The 21,019-nt window shown below is 47.8% G+C and overlaps 9 protein-coding genes across 9 annotated transcripts; 3 read left to right on the forward strand and 6 right to left on the reverse strand.

Annotated features, from left to right (window-relative positions):
• Positions 1 to 1,899: 1,899 nt before the first annotated feature.
• Positions 1,900 to 3,273, forward strand: Triagg1_5587 (CAZyme family GH28; the record flags this gene model as incomplete). The annotated part of the gene is made up of 1 exon (XM_062900117.1): positions 1,900 to 3,273. The coding sequence occupies one exon, from the start codon at positions 1,900 to 1,902 to the stop codon at positions 3,271 to 3,273; it is 1,374 nt and encodes a 457-aa protein (XP_062755387.1).
• A 233-nt stretch (positions 3,274 to 3,506) lies between these two features.
• Positions 3,507 to 5,176, reverse strand: Triagg1_5588 (uncharacterized protein; the record flags this gene model as incomplete). Its single annotated transcript, XM_062900119.1, has 3 exons — positions 3,507 to 4,687; positions 4,783 to 4,982; positions 5,049 to 5,176. The coding sequence occupies 3 exons, from the start codon at positions 5,174 to 5,176 to the stop codon at positions 3,507 to 3,509; spliced, it is 1,509 nt and encodes a 502-aa protein (XP_062755388.1).
• Positions 5,177 to 5,698: 522 nt separating this feature from the next.
• Positions 5,699 to 7,729, reverse strand: Triagg1_5589 (uncharacterized protein; the record flags this gene model as incomplete). The annotated part of the gene is made up of 8 exons (XM_062900120.1): positions 5,699 to 5,820; positions 5,886 to 5,963; positions 6,023 to 6,103; positions 6,166 to 6,596; positions 6,658 to 7,007; positions 7,081 to 7,217; positions 7,300 to 7,513; positions 7,583 to 7,729. The coding sequence occupies 8 exons, from the start codon at positions 7,727 to 7,729 to the stop codon at positions 5,699 to 5,701; spliced, it is 1,560 nt and encodes a 519-aa protein (XP_062755389.1).
• Positions 7,730 to 10,007: 2,278 nt separating this feature from the next.
• On the reverse strand, positions 10,008 to 10,869 carry Triagg1_5590 (transcriptional regulator family: Fungal Specific TF; the record flags this gene model as incomplete). Its single annotated transcript, XM_062900121.1, has 3 exons — positions 10,008 to 10,527; positions 10,583 to 10,688; positions 10,752 to 10,869. 3 exons carry the CDS (start codon positions 10,867 to 10,869, stop codon positions 10,008 to 10,010), a joined length of 744 nt encoding a protein of 247 aa, XP_062755390.1.
• An 881-nt stretch (positions 10,870 to 11,750) lies between these two features.
• Positions 11,751 to 13,781, forward strand: Triagg1_5591 (uncharacterized protein; the record flags this gene model as incomplete). The annotated part of the gene is made up of 5 exons (XM_062900122.1): positions 11,751 to 12,599; positions 13,095 to 13,181; positions 13,248 to 13,331; positions 13,393 to 13,677; positions 13,752 to 13,781. 5 exons carry the CDS (start codon positions 11,751 to 11,753, stop codon positions 13,779 to 13,781), a joined length of 1,335 nt encoding a protein of 444 aa, XP_062755391.1.
• Positions 13,782 to 14,034: 253 nt separating this feature from the next.
• Triagg1_5592 (uncharacterized protein) lies at positions 14,035 to 15,434 on the reverse strand (the record flags this gene model as incomplete). Its single annotated transcript, XM_062900123.1, has 3 exons — positions 14,035 to 14,718; positions 14,786 to 15,170; positions 15,232 to 15,434. The coding sequence occupies 3 exons, from the start codon at positions 15,432 to 15,434 to the stop codon at positions 14,035 to 14,037; spliced, it is 1,272 nt and encodes a 423-aa protein (XP_062755392.1).
• A 1,147-nt stretch (positions 15,435 to 16,581) lies between these two features.
• On the reverse strand, positions 16,582 to 17,031 carry Triagg1_5593 (uncharacterized protein; the record flags this gene model as incomplete). Its single annotated transcript, XM_062900124.1, has 2 exons — positions 16,582 to 16,948; positions 17,003 to 17,031. The coding sequence occupies 2 exons, from the start codon at positions 17,029 to 17,031 to the stop codon at positions 16,582 to 16,584; spliced, it is 396 nt and encodes a 131-aa protein (XP_062755393.1).
• A 685-nt stretch (positions 17,032 to 17,716) lies between these two features.
• Triagg1_5594 (uncharacterized protein) lies at positions 17,717 to 18,676 on the forward strand (the record flags this gene model as incomplete). Its single annotated transcript, XM_062900125.1, has 1 exon — positions 17,717 to 18,676. One exon carries the CDS (start codon positions 17,717 to 17,719, stop codon positions 18,674 to 18,676), a length of 960 nt encoding a protein of 319 aa, XP_062755394.1.
• Positions 18,677 to 18,732: 56 nt separating this feature from the next.
• Triagg1_5595 (transcriptional regulator family: Fungal Specific TF) lies at positions 18,733 to 20,640 on the reverse strand (the record flags this gene model as incomplete). Its single annotated transcript, XM_062900126.1, has 3 exons — positions 18,733 to 19,285; positions 19,374 to 19,645; positions 19,720 to 20,640. The coding sequence occupies 3 exons, from the start codon at positions 20,638 to 20,640 to the stop codon at positions 18,733 to 18,735; spliced, it is 1,746 nt and encodes a 581-aa protein (XP_062755395.1).
• Between the last annotated feature and the right edge of the window lie 379 nt (positions 20,641 to 21,019).

Consider the following 21,019-nt stretch of genomic DNA (forward strand, 5'->3'; position numbering starts at 1 on the left):
TCTTTACTCTATTTCCATACCTAGCGAACCTGAACTTGACTTGTACGTGAATCGTTCGTGTCACAATGATGACCAATGATCTATCATGTGCCCAAGTCATGGAAACACAAAATCAAGGCCAGATATTGTGTATAGCCATGAAATAGGCAGGTAAATGTTACCGTCAATAAACAGGGTGTCACATGTCTATTGCTGCATGTAAACTTGATGATGAGCAGGTTGTAATCGGTCAATACTGACGCGAGTGACTGCCAGTCATCATAGTACATAGCAACTCTAAAATCATAAGAAGAAAGAACGTCATAGACTCCTCTTTTACCCCTGCGAGCGGCTAATCTTCTAATGACAACCACACGCATTTGTACATGTACGGGTAGTCTTGCGATACGCCAAAAGGCTGCACGAGGCGGGGCATCTCGGGGGTTTTTCTTCTTTCCTACACGAGCTAGAAGCATTTTCCTCACGATTCTCCTTACAATTTCTTTCTCTACTGCAAATGATGCAGCCACAAAATTTAGGCCCAAAAGCCGGCGGCAATAAAAGCCATGGATATATGAGCTTGTTTATACTGTACGAGCATATTTTCAATAAATTGAATGCCAATATGTTGGGCACGGGTTTGTCTCGGACCGAATATAATATTGAACATTGGCCGAGAAGCCTCCTACATGTAACCCGAAAATAGCAAAACTTAGAACCAACAGCCCATTAATTTCGCGGTATTGGTATGTGCGACACTGCTGTGGATCTGAAAAATCCACGCCTCTTACCCCACCGGCAGCCGACTGACCTGATGTCTTGTTTTTCCAGAGTTCTAGATCTATCTCAAAGGGAAGCTTTTGACCTCGACTCAGTTAATGTGATATTGTTGGTGTGATGTGATATGCACTAAGATTTAGCTTGGAAAACATGTCATACACACTGTAGGATCCGGAAGCCGATGATCCGGACATGTTCCACCTTCTGCTTCAAACAGGCGAAATACGAAGTGTATGCCGTTCATTGTCTGTTTACTGCTCTGCTCTCCCTGGCACCCATACTAAGGTCTCGTGCCATTCATATCCCGAAGTGGTGGGCAGCAAAGCCTGGGGTATACCTGAGAAGAACTAGCGGCGGCGATTGCGCTAGGTGGTAGTCGCGCCGTAGAGCATTTGGCTTCCGAGTCCTTCGAAATTGAAGCCATCCGCGGGGGAAGAAGTATTCGGCCGATGACCGCGAGAGTTCCATTATATCCGAGACGGTCCAATGCCTCACAGCATGGCAAGCCTTTCACGACGTCACCTCAGCTCCCGATTGGATCGGCAAAACACAATGGTAGGCACTTCTACTGTAGGGAGATCAAGTGGCAGATCCACACCCTGTCCTGAAGGGCGAGCATCCAAAAAGCCTTGGCGTAGCACCTCTTAACAAGGGTTTCTGTGGCATGATTCGCCATTGCACCGCCCTTGTATCCCCCAGATCATGCTGAGCCCTCTCAGTCTCTGCTACTTCTGTCTTGGATATTCATATATGGCCGCGGCTATATTTGCATGGCTTAACTTAGCGTAGACCTGTTCTCGGTAGATGTGTGAATGAAAAGCAAAGAGGGGTTTGATCAGAGAGAGCTGTGACGCAAGGAAATGTCGCTGAACTGCTTTCACAATTGGGTTGGTAGCATCGGCTGCAGGTGGTTTTACCATATGCAAAAAGCCCACAGCTCCATCATTCGTGCAGGCCGTTATGAAAGCCAAGAGACATACAAATAGGAGACATGCCGCTGCCTTAAAAAGACACTTTGGTCTCCCAGGCGAGGGTGAACATAATAACCGTCACTCAACTCAGGGCAGATGGTGACGAGGTTGCCCTAACCATAGTCAGATTTTCTTCATCATATTTACCATCTGCTGATTTGTTCACACAATGGTTTCTTTCTCAAGTCTAATTTTAGCGGCATTGCCTGCCGCACTCGCGCTATCCTCGTTACCTCATGATGTTATGAGCAGAGATGCAAACGCTGCCCAAACAGAATCTCATTGGGCAAATCAAGCGGCGGCCCAAGGTCGTCACTTCTGCTATATACGACCAAATGCCGATGGCGGTGATGATGCTCCAGCTATCATGGATGCGCTGAACAATAAGTGCAATTCCAAGAGCCTTGTCATATTTCCTGGTCCAGTCTACAATATTCAGACAAACATGACCACGTTGGATCTCCAGGACGTTGTCATCTATCAATTTGGACGCTTGCTATGGAGTACAGACATCGACTATTGGCTCTCAGTATCTATGCCCGTTGGTTTCCAAAACCAGAGTACGGTCTGGTATTTTGGAGGTCACAATGTGATTTGGGACGGCTGGGGCGTCGGTACTCTCGATGGCAACGGTCAAGTATGGTACGATTGGGCCAGGAGCCAAGGAAATTTGGCCCATAGGCCGATGAACATCAACTTCCGCACGCTCACGAACTCGGTTATTAGAAGGTTGCGCTTTGTCCAGAGCCAGATGTGGACAATGGCGATTACCTACTCGCAACACGTAGATCTCGACGACATCTACGTCAACAGCACATCGACAAGCCAATGGAGCACGCTCAATACTGATGGCTGCGACACCATCTTCTCTGACAGCATAACGTTCAGAAGATGGACAGTCTCAAATGGTGACGACGCCATCGCTCTTAAGATGAACTCGAGTAATATTGCTGTTTACGACAGCTATTTCGAAAATGGGCAGGGTATTGCCATCGGCTCTATGGGGCAATATAATGGCCGATACGAGTATCTGGAGAACTTTTATGCCAAAAACATCACTCTCAAAAACACTGCTCATGTTTCTTACCTAAAGACATGGGCGGGAATCTCGCGAGGCTACCCTCCAAACGGCGGCGGCGGCGGATACGGTGTCGCTCGAAACATTACAATCGAGGATGTTAAGCTGATTGGTGGGAGACAGCAGCCATTTTTCGCTTGGCAATGCGAGAACTACTCCGGATTCGCCGGCCAAGACTGCGATTCTTCCCTGTTCAAGATGGAAAACGTCGCTTGGAGGCGCGTAAGTGGAACAGTCGGCTCTGGAGTGACGGAGGCAGTTTATTTCCAATGCAGTGCTGCAGCTGGTGGCTGCGACAACTTTGAAGTGACAGATTTTAATGTTACTCATGCGGGCACCGACCAGTTGTTGTCTGTCTGGGACTGCTTCAACGTCAATAACCCCCAAGGGTTTACATGCACCGAATCGCAATCCCCAAAATTGAGCCCGGATTTAACTGGGGGTCACGGTCGCGATAACAAATAAATTGGGAGTCGAAAGGCATTATTATCATCTCGGCAGTGGCTAATGCTGTGGGGCGTTGCGAAAGCGATATATACATATATATATATATATATATATAGTCTAATTACATGTACTATATACTAATGTTGATCTACTGTTACACTTTCTTTCGTCTTCTCAGTTCTGTCGCGCCTTTGACATCTCGTGTTGGTATCATAGAGAAGATTTAAGACCGATTTTACAATCCGATACCTTTACAGCCGATTCCCCATGTTGACATGGACAGCCTTGATCTGAGAATAAGCTTCAAGACCAGCCTCTCCAAGTTCTCGGCCGATACCACTCTGCTTGACGCCTCCAAATGGTACGCGCGGATCACAGTCTTGGCTGCTATTGATCCAGACCATTCCCGACTCAATCTCAGCGGCTATGCGGTGAGCTCTTTCTAGGTCTGTCGTGAAGACGGCGGCCCCCAAACCATATGTTGTGTTGTTTGCCAGCTCTAGTGCTTCGTCCTCGGTTTTGAATCGCAAGATAACCACGACAGGTCCAAAAATCTCCTCTCGGTAGACTCTCATTGAAGGGGTGACGTCGGTAAACACCGTCGGAGCAACGAAGAAACCCTTACCCTTGCCTTTAATATCAAGAGGATGACCTCCGGCAGCAACCTTTGCGCCCTCTTTTTTCCCGATGTCAATGTACTCCAACACTCTATCATACTGCGCTTTGGATACCTGCGGGCCCTGATATGTATCTTTTTCCCATTGGCTGCCTACTTTGCTCACAGCCTTCAGGGTTTCGACAAATCTTTTTAGAAAGTCGTCGTATACTTCATCCTGAACTAAAATTCGCGACGTAGCAGTGCAGATTTGTCCTTGGTTGGACATGATACCTAAATGAGACCATTTGACGGCCTGATCCATATCGGCGTCTTTGAACACGACAAGTGGTGATTTGCCTCCAGTTTCGAGCGTGATATTCTTCAAAGTCTTCGCCGCGGCCGCCATGATACTTGCTGCCGTCGCCGTTGACCCAGTAAAGGCAATCTTGTCTACCAGCGGGTGGTTCACCAAGGCAGATCCGGCATCCTTGCCGAGCCCGTTGACGAAATTGACTACTCCAGGCGGAAATCCAGCCTCCTTGATAAGCTCTCCAAGCACAAGGATGCTTAGTGGTGTCTGCTCCGCGGCTTTGAGTACTACAGTGTTGCCGCAAGCAAGTGCGGGCCCTAACTTCCAAGTAGCCATTGAAAGGGGGTAGTTCCAGGGAATGATTTGGCCAATGACTCCGATCGGTTGGCGGAGGGTGTACGCAAATTTCTGATGTGTTGTGCTTATCGTTTGGCCGTACTGTTTGTCGGCCCAGCCGGCATAGTATCGTATCACAGCCACAGCCTCAACAAGATCAACGTCCAGAGCTTCTTGATATGTTTTACCTGAACGAACCGCAAGTGTTAATTACTTGCTGGCAACAGAGTGATAAGATGCAGAAACAATTCTCATTATTTCTTGAGCCAATGAATTCTCTCACCATTATCCCATGCCTCAATCGTCGCAAAAAGCTCCTTTTTTGCCTCAATCAAGTCGGCGAGATGTGTCATTAGGTGGCCTCGATCAGAAGCTGACAGCTGCTTCCAGGAAGGATCTTTTAATGCTGCCTTTGCGGCTCTCACGGCTTTGTCTACATCCTCAGCACTGGCGGCCTGAACGCTGACAATGACTTCTTCGGTGCTGTTTGATCGCATTAGTGAACCTTTGTTCAATCGAGGCCCCAGCTTCTATCATCTGCTTCCTTACGCTGGGTCGATGGATGTAATCGTCTCGCCGTTGGACGATGCAACAAAGTCATTGTTGATAAACAGACCAGTGGGTTGGCTCCATTTGACGCCATTTGGCGCAGTGAGGTCGACCGAGGGAGGACTCATGTTGTGAGAAGTTTCTATATCGTGCTTCTAATGAGAGAGGGTATTGTAAGAAAGGGGAGGAGGGGTTTATTTCATGGGAGATAACATGAGAAAAACGAACCCCACGACATATTATCTAGCTGAGCGGGCGGCTCCGCTGTAAGGAAACCGTGACAAAGCCTTATTCTCACAAAAATACTGTGTCTAGAAACTACGACCGCTTAGAATCTCCACTGCTGTGCCGATGTGGATTATTTAGTAGAGGGCGGGGTAGCATCCAATCTGTGTGAAGGGACGAGCGCTTTCGGCCGCTAGACATTTGCAGGCTCAAATAAGAGTGGAATGGAACTGTGGATGAATGACTCGAGATGAGCTGGTTATTTTGCTTATGGGAGCAGGCAGCGCTGATAGGCTCGGGGAACTGAAATGGACGATAGCACGAAGACGCTCGTTATTCACCCATGAATGGCAAGCATAATGAATAGGAAATATTATTATCGACTCAAGAAGAAGTCTAAAAAAGTTGGAAGACATATCCAATGACTACAGGGTGGCCTCCTCAGCATCCTTTTCCCTCCGTATTGATGAGAACTCAGTCTCAAAGTCAATTTCGGAGGTGGGAATAAGTTTCGACTTGAAGAATATTTTGAAGAAAAGGTACAGAACTTCGCTACCATGTTAGCCTAGAGTTCTTGTAGGTGGAACTGAGAGCATCACGTATAATACGTACCAATAAAGATAGCAATGTTAAGATAGCAAGTTAAAAACCCGGCGGCCGTAAAATGTCCCTTTACGAACACATCAAAGCCTAGGTGCGATTGTAAGACTTGGTGCCAACCTGCATCCCCCAGACGAGAGAAAACATACCTGAAAAGAGGATGACTAGGCTCACCACGAACATGGTGACCCATGAAACATATGGCTGCAACGGACTTTTATACGGAAGTGCTACGTAGTTCGTTAGCTTGGGTCGTAATGCACGAGCGCTCACTACTACAGTTAGACCTTACCATCTCTCGAATAGCCTTGCTTTTTGAGGCCGGCGTAGAACCGTAGATACGTGGCCTCAATGACTACCCAGCCGATCAAGCCGGAGACGGTAGTGATATTGACGAACCAACCGAATACCACAGATGTGTTATTTGCGACGTTTAGGTAAACAAGAGGCAGCAAAAGGCAAGTCAAGCCAATGGCATAATGAGGCGTTCCAAACCGATTGCATCGTTGAAAGATTCGGGGTGCATGCCCATCACAGCTTAGGCCATACAGTGTCCGCGAGGCGATAAAGATGCAAGCCGAGCCACTGCTAATGGCAGAAGTGCAGACGATTGCATTGATAATTGACGGAACGACTTTTACGCCTGATCGCTGGAATGCAATAACAAAGGGAGATTGCTGAGCAGTGCCCGTAGAAATGGCGAGAGAAGGGTCATTGTATGGACTACTCGGGAGCAGGCATGAGTATATAATCCGGGCTGGTTGCTGGTGAAGAGGAAACTTACACGATGAGGCCAACGATGAAGATGCTAAGAACGTAGAATAGCAAGACTCTGTAAAACGTCTTTTTTGTAGCCGCCGGGATGATTTTCCTGGGTGCCCGGGTTTCCGACCCCGAGATTGCCACTACTTGAATGTTGCCGTAACTGAACGCTGCTGTAAGCATAATTTTCCAGAAGGCTAGAAAGCGTCCTGCCGTTCCAGGTTTTATGTATTCGTTGAACGCTCCAGGATGCTTCCAATACCGGAAACCTAAGCGATCATGATTTGGCGCTCCTCCTAGATCAATCACCAAGCCACCAATGATGAGACCGAGAATGAGCATAATCTTCAAGGATGCGAAGACAACTTCGGACTTGGTGCCTGTTAACACTGTTTTACATCTGAAGTCTGTGCATATGAAACCGTACCTCGCCATATAAACGTACACCGCAAAGGTTCAGGGTGACGATGACAACTAAAAAGACGGTGATCCAAACACCAGGATTGATAGAGTCATTCCAGAATTGAATCACGGTAGCAGCGGCACTGATCTCTGCTGGTACAGTGATGGCCATGGTATACCCTAGCCCCGCGCGTCAGCATTCGGAATAAGAAAATCGTTCGTAGAATGACATAACACGGTGGGAATGTGAACCAAAACTCACAGAAATTCCAACCTGTGGCCGCTCCAAGTGCCGGCTCCACGAATTTGGTTGCATGTCGAATAAATCCACCAGTTCCTGGCATGAATGCGGTGATCTCTCCTGTAGTATATGCAACCCCGGCAGTGACAAACCCCATTACAATATACGCCAGCAGTGCCCCAGCCGGGCCCGCGGTTGCGATTGCTTGTCCTGAGCCTAAGAAAAGACCGGTACCCTGTTCGACGCGGTTAGTTGAGACAGAGTATTGTTCATGATTTCATCAAGGGACACTGTATCAACATACAATCATTCCTGCAATGGCAATCATATTGATGTGGCGAGAACTGAGGTCCCGCTTGAGGCCCCCAGCCTCTAGGTTGATCATGGAAACTTCTCCATTAGAGGGCGTGCCGACTTCGACACTGCGCTCCAAGTCTTTCTCAAGTGCCATTGAGCTGTACGACAGCGGTCGGCGGCTTGGGACACGCGGGTTCGTTACTCCGTACAGTTACGTCGGGCTGGACGTAGGATGTCTTTGAGGACTTAAACTGCACCGTCGCGAGTTCTCTCACATACGGCTCTGAGTATAACAAGGTTGAGTTGTGAACATCATGCGTGAAATTGAGAGCGGCGGAAACAGTCGTAAGCAGAGCAGGGAGTGGCTTGTAATACTATCGCACGGTAGCGATATGAAGACCCTTGTGAGCAAGGATGTCTTTTTTTTCTCCGTCGTTGCATTGGGGGGGGTTTGATCTTCTTGAAATACTCGTAGCCGTTATCACATACGCATATCGTTCCGGCACCTTGCACTCCGCCCACACCTCTCCTTCATTGTTTGGTTCCTTCGAGTGTGCGTTCGTGGCAATTGATTTGATAACCTGCCATGGTATCCGATAGTTCATATCGATTAGCTAGTAGAGATCTGCCATTAAGGAGCCTTTGAACACCGAGACCGGCGTCTTCCATCTGGTGTAAATCGCCGGTCTGACCGCCCTAGTACGCGTTTACTCCACACGCGACACGCTTTAGTCAAGATAACGGGAGGCTTTGGTGTGAGGCATGGCATATGGAGCACTCTGTAAATAAGTCACAACCTCGCCACGGTTGATAACACGGAGATTTCAGGGGATATTCTATATGTTATGGCAGTGAATTTCATTTTATCTGTCAACAAGAATTCCGCCATGGCCCACACTGGTAGCCAAGACGACTCGTTTCAACTTTACGACCTTCGTGTCGAAGTTGTATGCCCCCCCGGAAAACGAATCATGTGTGGTGCAAAAGAAGGGGATTTCTTTACTCTGCAAGGAGAAATGATCTATTTACCGCCAAACCAGGGTATCAGTATTTATTCGCTAGGTAAAACGCCATTCTGTGTTTCGTTTCTTTACATCCGTATACGTGTATATATAGAAAGGTCCAAGACGCTGATGAGAGGTAGCCACCGTTATCCCACTCCTTCCTGCAAAACAAAGAGTCACGGCTGCAAACGACTGGATGACAACCGATGCCTTGATAGCATGTCCCGATCCGAATTGCCCTTCACAGCTGAAGATTATCAGAGAGGGCATTCGCACATTCAGTCATTCTGAAACAACCGTAGTTCCACTACATCCTTGATAGATAGGTGGGATACTGGGCTCATAGCTAGAAAATATGGTAAACAAAAAAAGAGCCAGTCAATGGTCATACGTTGATGATAGGCAGATTGAGATTAGGCTAATAAAACACCGTTTTGAGTATTGAATGCGGCGCTTGATAATATATCGGCCCATGCACCGTCGTCTGTGAACAATGGGTCAAGGTCAGTGTGCTGAAAAATGAAGACTTCGGGAAGAGGTTGATCAAGAGACTGAGGCATGGCTTGACCGACTTCCGGTGGCAGAAAAGGAAGTCTCGTTGAGTTCATGTCGTTCTGATCCAGTGACGAATGCCTATCGCTGTTTGAAAATTTTACGATTGGTGTCGGATGTTCTGTCCTTCTTCTCTGAGAAAGTTTGATGGCAATATTATGAAGGAATCTGGCTTGCAGCTCACAACTCGTGCCTGGTGCTGTCGCTTGCTGTGAGAAGGCTTGGGCGGCGGTACGAATGACATCAACTGTCGTAGCCTCTATCTCTTGAACTACTGTGTCAGGGGCGGACAAGAGGAGCTAATTGTATCGAATGCCAACCATTAGTATCTCGAATTGTCAGGAAATGCATAATGTCGATGGTCATACCTTGACAAGGAAAGCTGCGCTATATGCAGTCATGACATGTATCGAATCTTGAGCAAAATACAGCTGCCCCGAATGACGAGATATCAACTTCAACATATCCGTGGCTCCGGTAAATGCGGCCCATATTATGTCCAAGTGGAGAGATGAATCCGAGAATTCAGATGATAGCACGTCTTGTAGTGGCAGAGAAAAGAGCTGTAGTCGAAAATGAGTGCCATAAAACCGTATCAAGAATTTGTGGCACGTCTCCTCTTCTGAAGACTGTTTTTGTTCCACGTTTTGGATCCAATGGCGTTCCCATCTCTCGATGCTGGCTTTCTTGAGCGAAAGCAGAGCCTCCGTATTCTCCAGCGGCACTCTTTCGCCTCGTCGAGAGTGAGGAGCATGGAGAGAAAATATTGAAGAGCTCATGAGTCTCAAGGTAACAAATGCACCAAGCAAATCGTCGTTTCGGTCCGCGATTGGGTCACTACACCAGGCCTCTATTGACTCTATAAATCCGTTTCGCTCAATCATCCACGGCCGTCCAGTTTGAAGGCTTATGCTGGAAGATGTTAATATTGGCATTGGCCACGTGGTCACAGTTGCGCATCAAAACATACCTTCGGTCATATACAAACAATACATACCACGTCCTCTCAATATTGCGAATTTCTCGCCGTCTCGTCTCATCTCCGGTAACACGGCTAGCTTGGGAATAGGCCGTCAACTTGTGCCATCCCATGTCCATACACATGCGAATAGCATAACCCAAGGAGGTCCAAGCCCTCGTGTCTTGCGGCTGCTTCCAGTAGGTGAGAATGAGGATGGCTTGGACAATTTCTGTTGATTTGGCGCCATTCCGAAAACTTTCGGTGTAGAGGTCCTGCGCATGATCGTACAGCGCATTGTACACGACAGGGTTGAATGTCTTTGCGGACATTGCCAGAACGGCTGTGAAGAGGAAAGATGACTTTTGCCGCACATAAAGGAAAGTATGTAGATTAGGATCAAGCTGGCTGATGTACGGATTAAGAACGATGATAAAACTACACTCTTGCATCAGTCTCTAAAGCGTTGCTCTGGGAACTGCAATTCACCGACTTTTCATAAAGGGATTTGGCAATGGAGAGGTTTAGTATTCCCATCTCAATTGGGTCTTCTGGTCGACTGGGAGAAGATCTCTCGGGCGGCTCCAATGCATCGCCGTCTGTGGTACTTAGTATTCGCCGCAGCGAAAACTTGCCTCTCATTGCCTCTTGATTGAGCAAACCTGACGGCTGCAGGTTGCCAGGCTCCTCAGCGGGCACACTCTCTGCAATAGATGGAGTGTCACCGCTATAGTCCGGCGTCTTCTTCACAGCCGCAAAGGTGGAAGGCAATGCAGGCATATTCCGCTTAGAGATCCTACTCGTACAAACACATTGTTAACCCAAACTCAGCGGCAGGCCGTGTCTCACTTACTTTGTCCCAGGCTTCCGGCCTCTACGGTGCTGTTGGAACACGCAGTCAAGAGACTTTCGCGCACAACGCTCGCATTTAGAAGCCGGTTGGCTGCCTTGCCGGCATTTCATCTTTACTTTTCGACATGGGAGACAGGCATTCATGGTGACGGCAATGTACAAACGCGTGTAGCCTAACTGGTTCGCGACAACCCGATATGTCAGTTGGTGGTGGAGCAATCAACTCAACCGCGGACACAATAGCCAAGACGCGAAAACGATGGCATCCAAAGATCTGTGGAGCCTGTGGGCCTGACAGATGCTAGTTCTCTTACGGACTCCAGACAATCCGAAAGCAAGATTAGTACGAGTGGTACGGAGTAGAACTTGGAGGATCCCGAGGAAGCGGAACGACGATTAGTGGTGCTCCGATATCAAGTCGACAACCCCGCATCACCATCTCAAGCCGTTACTGGGCAATCAATATCGAAGCAGAGAGATCACACTAGGTCCAGGCCTTCCGGGAACAGTCGAGATTACTGTGAACTTCCACTGCGGTGAGTGAGAGGCCGGCCGGCAATCTATGCGGCCGTTGAAACGCCGGTAACTTTGGCTTTGAAATACTAGCGGGCTGAAAATTAACACGGCGGCGTACAAGGTCAGATCACGAGGTTTTGACGTGCTCGAAGGAGGAGTGATCTGCTCTTCAACATACGAAAAAAAAAAAATACTGCCCGGCTCAGTATATAATATCGCTTTAGCATACGCGTTTGGAACTGCAGAATTGAAGCGTAATACGTTTTGGCTGCTCAAATTCAGTATTATTCAACATGGCCATCGCACAACAAGGGGGCGTGAGCACGGCTCACGTCAACATGATGACAGATACTATCATCGCCAACCTCCCTGCCGATGGTCTTCGCGTGGTGATGAGGGCACTTTTGGTATTGTTTCCAGAGATCACACGCGCTTTCGAGTGTGAGACGAAGAAATTTGTCGAGCAGAGAGCTATATCTTCGATAATAGGAAAAGACAAAAAGGCCAGTCTTGCCGAACTAAAAAGGACGCAACAGATCGCCCGCAGTATGCTCGGATGTGGGCTCTCGTTCGAAAGTCTTCAATTGTTCCAGAACTTGGTCGCTCAGGGAACGATTCTGATATCAAGAACTAGCGATGACAGTCAATATGAACTATTTACCTTTTTGACGAGCGTGGATGGCGACATCGTGCAAGCAATGACTGCTGTTCAGAAATCCCTTTTTATAGATACTGGCACGCGGGTAATGGATAATGGAGAGCACGCATTGGTGGAAGCTCTCTATCAATCATTGACAAGCTGCTATGCTACTCTAAAAACAACTGAGCATGACTATCCATTCGGGCGAAGCCTAATATCCACGGCTGGTATCCTTGGGCTACCTCGACCTACGCTTCTAGATGCGCATCAAGATCTCGGCAAACAGACCTCTATGATACCTTTACCTCAACAAGCAAGAGAAACTTTCCTGTTAAATGGACGCACGGTTCCTCGAATATTTTCGGGGCTCTGGCAAATGTCCAGCCCTGCTTGGGGGGCTGCATCATCCTCTAAGATTGTTGAGCAATTCTCAAGTCATGTCCGGCAAGGATTTACAGCATTCGACATGGCTGATCACTATGGTGACGCTGAAGTCATATTTGTATGTCATATTTACATCGATTCAAACGATATCCATCGCTTACACACCATAGGGACGCTTTTCATCTCTGTACCCGCACAGGCATATAATATTCACGGCAACAAAGTACTGCGTTTTCCATCCGATGACCGTATCTCGAGAGGCTGTACAGGCCAATGTCACCGAGCGATGCCGCCGATTGCAGACAGAGAAAATTAATCTGTTGCAGTTTCATTGGCAATTTGTAAGAGCTCAAAATATTGCCCCCTACAATCATACGTTTCGTGCTAATAGACGCAAAGTATCAAAATCCAGATTATCTGAAAGCTCTCCAGTTTCTAACGGAGGATGATAGAGTTGAAACAGTTGGTCTCTGCAATTTCGATACAAAACATTTGCTCGAGGTGGTCCAGGCTGGTATCAGAGTATACACCAACCAAGTTCAGGTTCGACACAGTGATCACCTTGATGATGAGAGAAGTCAATGGTGAATAATAATCGCTAATTGTGAAATAGTTTTCTCTCGTCGACTCTCGGCCAGTCTTCGAGATGGGATGCGCTTGTGAGGAACACAATATCAAGCTCTTAACATATGGCACCTTGGTAAGCTTTTCAGTCGGAACTAATTCATAGTTGACTGCATCAACATTGACAAATTTACCAATGCAGTGCGGTGGTTTTCTTGCCGATAAATGGCTTGGAAAGCCCGAGCCAGATATCTACGATGGGTCAATCACACCAAGCCAGCGAAAGGTAGGGTGATCAGACACAAAATATACTTCTCCACTGCTGCATTACTGACTACCGACCCTAGTATTTCGAAATGATTCGCAGTTGGGGTGGCTGGAGCCTCTTCCAGGAGCTGTTAACAGTGCTGCGCGTGATTGCCACAAAACACCAGGTCGACATATCAAATGTCGCTACTCGCTGGGTATTAGACTTTCCCTACGTTGGCGCCGTCATCGTTGGTGCACGTATGGGCATAAGCGAACATACAGATGAGAATCTGTCGAGTTTCGGCTGGTCTCTTGATCAATCCGACCGCGAGTCAATTGAGGAGATCTTAATACGAAGTCGAAGGGCTGAAATATTCCAAAAGGTAGGTGATTGTGGAGCCGAGTATAGGTAGAGCCAAGATGGCAGTGGTACAAATACTATGTATTCAAAGTATAGAGCCAGTCTAATGCAGTTCCTGAAACTTGAAGCTCAGTATAGCCCTGACTGACCCATTCATCATATCCGATGAAGGAGAGCCAAGTATATACCATGTGTAGTGCTTGTGTTGGCATAAACGCAGGTGAATCGAATGAATGCTCATAGAGAGAGTGACGGTATTTTTATTATATGTATGTACGTGATAATATGGCCCAAATGAATCTATATCTATATAATTTCGCGCGCCACTCTGCTTTTAATGTTCGCTCTCCTATTAAATGGCAACCCGCTCCCCCAATGCCTAAGCAGAAATAGCACCGGTCGACGTGATAGAAACCTTAGCCAGGAACCACGTAACTGGCGGTTGCGAAGAATGAGGGAAGAGAAACTGCAACTGGCATCTACCCAACTGGCCTACAGTGGTGGGATCGGTTGTAATGGGAGTGTTGAAACTCGCCGAGACGGTATAGTAACCAGTTGCATCTTGTGTCGCCTGGGTTAAACTTGTATCCACCAGGGTAATCGAGCCACAGTTGAGTTGGGTACGGACGGTATTCACCAAGCTGCGATCGGTACTCGTTGAGGCAACCATGAAGGATGCACCGTATGAGGAGCTTGCCTTTAATCCAAAGAGAGGGCTGGCTATAAAAAGTTGTCCAGTGGAAATGACGTTGGTAATGTGGTAAGCGTTGGATGTACCATCTGGACTACCGGAGGTGCCCACCCCTCCATTTACCCATGCGGACGGGGCGCTGTTGATGACGCTCCATCCAGTCGAACCAGATGAGAAATCGCCATTGGGGACGAGGTTCTGTGCTGGAGGTGTGACGGTGACGGTCGTGGTCGTGGTAGCAGTTGTTGTGACCGTAGTAGAGACTGTGGCTGTAACAGTGGCTGTGGTAGTTGAAACGCCGTCAGCGAGTTCCGTGGCTACAGTTTGCCATGCTGTTGCTGTAACGTGAGGCGTCGTCACTGAAGTCGAGGTCTGTACTAGTCAGCACCACCTCTGGTGGATATGATGGAGCAAATATTAGAGAGAGGGGGAACCATACCACTGTAACTGTCGAGCAAGGGGCCGTCTGAGAGATTGTGACCGTCTTAGGCGGCACACCGATACAGCTGCAACCCGTTGTGATGCGTTCGGGAGAGTATACGAAGCATTTAGTGAGCATACACTTTGGCGGCTCCGGCTTTCCTCCTTGAGCGTCACGCTTTAACGGAGCAAGCGTTGTGGTAGGCGGTGGTTGCTGGTTCTGGCCACCAGTGACAGTTACTGTCGTCGTTACACTCTGGGTTGCTGTTGATGTCGCCGTCTCGGTCGCCGTCTCGGTTACTGTTTCTGTTGAAGAAGGAACCGTTGCTGTGTAAATATTGGTTGTCGAGCTGACAAAGTCGGTTGATGGATTGGCAGTGCTAGTGACCCATGCTGTCTTTGTTCTATACACAATAATGTCAGAGATCGTGGCTCCTAAGTCAGGTATATCAAGCGTGCACTCACACCGTGGGCTTTACTATGGTGACTGTTTTTGTAACCGGAGTCAGCGCAGAGCAGTATGCAGATGCTGAATGGGAGTATTCTCTATCAGCGAAGCACTTGTATAAACTGTCATCTCTGCACGAGCTTCGCTCAGCAAGCTCCAAAGGAGTTGCGGCTACGCTGACGACGAGGCCAAGGGCGCCAATAATAATCTTATTTATCATTTTGAGGTCGTAAAATAGGAAGAAAACTTATTAGAGACCTAATAAATAAGAGAATTACTTAAGAACTTTAAGAAGAAGAATTTAGATCCGGATTAGCATGCTGTCTATAGCTTATAAACGAGATCTCACGATGCAAAATCACTAGCTTCTTCATCCCTTGCAATTGCCCTGAGCCTCGACACGGGTCCCCATCCCATGGCTCTATTGAATTCGGCATGAGTAGCTGGCCTAAAGTCACGACACTATTAGCGATTTAATTGAACAAGGTCGGGAAAAGACCCGTAAAGTGCTGAATGGGATCTGTGTTGCTATCAATGCCCCCTAATAGTACCACAGACTATTTAAACTAGCGGGCACTAAGTTTTTCAGCTCGTCCCAGTTCCTGGCTCTGTCTAGCTATCCGAAGTAAACTACTCCATACTCCGTAGTCTAGGCCAATGAATCGAGATTTAGTTGCGCGGAAGTGGAGAAGCAATCTCAGAATTAGCCACGGTGCTCATACGTGGAAGACCAGGCCAACCGTTGGAAAAGTCGAGAATGTTAGCATCAAGCAGCTGCCGCCTCTTTATCCACTCTAGGAATAGAGTGGAAAAGATTGAACACGTCAGAATTCGTACATATGTGACTCCCAGAGAAAGGCTCGTGTCCTTGAAAGTAATGCTTCCGTTAACCAAATCTGACGAATTGTCATTGTAACTCCACCTATCCGGTTGATGTTATTAGTTTCCAGGCCTAGGTGCATGTTGATAAAAGCAAAACCAGGCTACAATGTATCTCAGGGTTTAATACCTAGGCACTAAGGTACCTTAGTAGTTTTGGTTCTTATTTAGGTACGTTGTGACAGGTTTCAAGTTTGGGCAGAGGTTACCGTCTTCGTTACTGATTTCTGCAAGCTACACCGTGGCCACTTGGATGCATTCTGGGATCTCACAATATTAAATATCTGTATTTGATTGGGCCTTTGAGGCCCTCAGCCCATTCCTAAACCTTTGTATTTCATTAGAAACCGCTGCCCAAACCACCACTGGTTGTTGAGAAAACGCCATTTTGGACTTCAATTTATATGTAGGTACTTGTAGGTACAGATAGAGGTATGATATTAGATTTTCTAGCAAAATTTGCCATAAATTTCCTGTCATGCATCTTTTTACCAGCCCTCGTCAAGCACTGTCAAGGCCTCGTAACCGCCAGTCTTCACTACGTCAGTATCCACTACAAAAATAGCAATAGCTTGTGTCGACGTAGTTTTGCTGGTATTTTCTCCCACGGTATGATGGCAGCCAGGAAGCTCCACAAAGCTTTCCCCAGGAGTGTACACTTTGGGGGGATTACCGTTCATGCCACTCAGAAGTTCGCCTTCAAGAACGTAGGCGACAACGGTGGCACCGCCATGCCGATGTGGAGGAGTGAAACCTTCGGGGGGGTAATCAAGATGGATACCGATGATCGACTTTCCGGGTGCATTGGCTAGCTCATGGTCAAAGAGGATTTTAATGTCTTCTCGCGGTCGATTTCTAGCCATATAGCATCAGCAGGGTTCTCGGTGCTTGAATTTATTAACGCCTTACGTTTTTGTCACTGTCACTGAAGATGCCATGATATTTGTGTTTAGACAGCGTAAGAAGCTCTGGTAAACTGGAGTAGAAGGATTCGCTGAGGAATATTTTAATTTGCGACAGCTCGGGCAACAAAGAAGCCATCGTTGTTTCTTATATAGAAAAGAACCATACACACAGGTTCAGAAAAATATAATGTCGGATTGTATTAGATGAGGCAATACGGGTCATCCGCAAGCCGCACATAGCAGTCGCCCGATGACTTGATTCACCCATCAGATGGATAACTGGCCTCTAAGAGTTGTCCAACTTGCTATGGCTCAATATTCACTTGTCATTCGGGTCGGGCCAGTTCACACAAGCCCCACACTCGGGTCGATTGTGGCTTTCCGGGCGCCCGACCCGAATACAGGCATGCCATTACCCGAACCTTGTTCACATTATGATCCAGTGATCCTTGAATGACGAAATATTCGGGCATTGCCATAATAAATTCCATCTAATTTTCTTCACCCCTAGTAGCCGGAACAGGGGGAGATAGCCGCAGTAAATCGGGAAGCCTCAAGTCATTTCCTGACTTCCAGCATTTACATCGTACAGCCACCCTCTCAAGTGACATATGCTGCTACTATAAATCTCAGAGCATTTTGATCTCCGCTCACTGGGCTGAACCTTACTTCTAATTCTCACCTTGAATTTCTCCAATTATTCCCCCATATCGAAACAATGAGAGCTGTGCAAATTTTGGGCAGTCAAAATGATCACCGCATCATTCTATCAGACACCCTGCCTCGACCATCTCCCACCGGAAATCAGGTTCTTATCAAGGTTCATGCCGCAGGAATAACGGCGGATGAAATTATTTGGCCTGAGCTATATGCTTCTTCCAACAGAGTTCCGGGACATGATATATCCGGCACAATCGACGCCCTCGGGCCTCAGTACAGCGGACCACTCTCTCTTGGCCAAAGTGTTTATGCTATGATTGATGCAGAAGCTCCGCAGGGAGGCCAGTCGGAATACGCAATTGCCATGCCAAATGAGATAGCCGTCAAACCGTCATCCATTTCTCATGCGGAAGCGGCAGCCATTCCAATCCCGGCCCTGACGGCTTGGGAAGCCATTTTCAAGCACTCGAATCTGGATAAGGGTTGCAAAATCCTTGTAACAGGGGCTTCAGGAGCTGTTGGTGTTATCTTGGTACAGATGGCGAAGAAGCTTCTCAATGCAGAAGTCATCGGCCTAGCTTCTTCTTCAAACCACGCTATGTTGGCAAAACTGGGGACAGATCAGGTCTTGGACTATAACAATGCTGATTGGAACGAGAAAATCCATGGCGTGGATGCAGTTTTCGATACTGTCGGAGGTGAAATATTGAGCAAGACCTGGACCACAGTGAAGGGGACTGGTATCATCGTAACAGTAGGAGACCCGGCTCCAAACTGGGCTTTCGGCAGGGGACAGCCCGAAGAATTACAGAACCACCCAGAAGTTAAGTGGTTACACTTTATTGTTTCCCCCGACGGCGATGCTCTTTCTAGGGTGGCCTCGATTATAGACGATGGAACCCTGAAACCTATTCCTGTTGTGGCTTTTGAGGTGGAAGAGGCGGTAGAGGCCTGGGAATTTGCCGCACAAAGAGGCAGGAAAGGAAAAGCCGTGATCAAATTCGTCGCTGAAGAATAAGTAGGCGGTGGTTGGTCGCATATTCCTTCAAGTAGCTGCGCTATTAGCCATGCCATTCATAAATTTTCCATCAAATTCCCCCAATCTTTTCTCACGTCTGATACGTTGATCTCTTCTGCCGGCCCATCGTTGAATACTATCTCCTCGAAACTTGGCATAGCCTGTATGGATGGGAACCCGATCTGCCCAGCACCGTCCTGCTGGTCAAGAACCACTCTCGCCATTAGCTTGATCTCTCCCGACCAGTGTCGCGCCTGCGACCATATTCTTGCGAACGCCTTCAGTATGCCTAAGAATACCCGGATTCGATCTTTAGCATGTGCTAATTCGGAGCCTGTCAAGATGTGCTCACAACCAGACAAATAAGTGGCTACGGCTAATGATCCCATACACATGACAAAGGGGCTGTGTGTTAGCGGTGAAGAAGAAGCGGTAAGTAAATCGACAAAATTCTTTGCCGCATTAATCGCCTTGTGTGTATGCCTATCTTGATGCTGCTCTTCAGCACTCAGAACTTCGGCAGGAAGCGGTGGTGCATATTTTGAGCATAGAAGTTCCATTGTAGTGTAGTGTAGCATTGATCTTGGTCGATGGAGATGAGTAGATGTACTACACGGATGTCGTTAGCTTACAGTAAAATAAGTTTTTGATAGGGGAGAGGAGAGGAGAAATGAACTCTTTCTCGGGATATTCTCACGTATTTATTGCCATGTGAGCCTTGAATAGCACTTCATCCAATGTTCCATCAGATTGAACAGGGTCGCGCTTTGCCTGTGGCAAATGCAAATCCCAGCTCATCAAATTTGCTTCAGCGTTCTTGACCAAAGAATAGGCGGACGTGTTAGCAATGTCACCGGCAGCTAACGTTGTCCCCAGGATTCGGGTGGCATCGATGAGATATGCAAAGGAGGAGAAGCTTTCATCGCTGTCATCGAACCCACGATTGTCGTACTCGCGAAGCGTCCGAGGCTGAGGAATCATCTTAGGCGCAGTCAGTAGAGAGAACGCCACAGTCTATAAAGGTTGGTATTAATAGGCCTCACCCCTGTAACATATAGCTTTTCTTCGCAGGGAATTTCAACATCTGTATCTACTCTCCAACATGTGAATGTAGGTAGGTGTCGAATGCCGGCGAAAAGTGCGTCAATCACATAGAGCTCCCACCAGGTACGTCGCCAGCTCTCTTCCAAAACTTTGTCCCCGTGGCCACAGCGAGAAGCAAAGTCTCGCCGGTGAATGCCCATCTCCAGGCCCATCGTCTTCGCTCGTTCAAGATACATCGCGGCGCTCTCATTCTCACCTGACCATTCCAGGGTGAGGGCTAGAAGCATCAAAGCTTGAACATTAAATCCATGAGGCGCAAGCTGACTCTCCAGAGCCTGCTCAGCCTGCCGCCTATAATCGTTTGACAGCGAATTGTGAGTATATAGCGAACCAATGAAGGTGATCATGAGAACCAATCCACAGCTGAAATCTGGGGTTTTCTCAAAGTGACGCATCAAATGCACTCGCGGTAAAATGAATGGATGACCCGGGAAGAAAAACATATAAAACCCGTCAACCGGTCTGGTGGAAAGAAGGTCATTGTCCGCAAACACAGTTGGCCGCAGAGCATTGCTAGACGCGACAAAGGTTGGTAAAGGGCTCGACTCCCCTGAAGGTGACAGAGGTTCCTCAGAGAGATGACTCTGTTGATATACTACCGGAATGTCTCTGGTCTCTACCGCCATCGAGTTATTGTTGTGATGCTCCGAGGACACCAGCTTTTCGACTTCAGCGTGTCTCCGGCGGCTCCGCCGTAAATCCATATAGACGCATGTTTTGTGTAAGTTGCGGCATCTGGAGCAGGTCGGCACGATGGCATCGCACCGCAGATGCTGGTTGCGGCACTCAGTGCATGCTATCGCAACTCGCCCCTTGATCCTCTTCTCGCCGCGTTTTGCCGTGGTCATTTCATCTTCCATCTCAAGGCGTGATGAAAGCCATGTCTCGGGGGGATTCAGCGTCGGCCGAAAATTTAAGCATTTGGGCTCCGACAGTGCGGCGGCCCGAGAAACTGTCCGGTTCCGCCACCTTCGAATTACGGCACCAGAAGTAATAATTGACTGCCGCTTGCGTGCTATTGAGCGCGTCTTCAATCTCCCTTTTGAGCATCGAAAGACAGCACGTGCAACTATCTCTTTACATCTGCAAATACTGATAATAAGTAATTCCTCCCTTCTGCAGTAAAGAGCTATTCCATACTGTTTAAGCGGATACTCTTCCTGCAACAAAAAGTGCTTGAGGTTTCATTAGGTCCTCATCCGCCTAGAATTATTCTAGCTAATGAACCTTTAGAGTATC

Source organism: Trichoderma aggressivum, assembly GCF_033847375.1.
Source record: "Trichoderma aggressivum f. europaeum strain CBS 100526 chromosome Unknown scaffold_020, whole genome shotgun sequence".
Lineage (NCBI taxonomy): Eukaryota > Fungi > Ascomycota > Sordariomycetes > Hypocreales > Hypocreaceae > Trichoderma > Trichoderma aggressivum.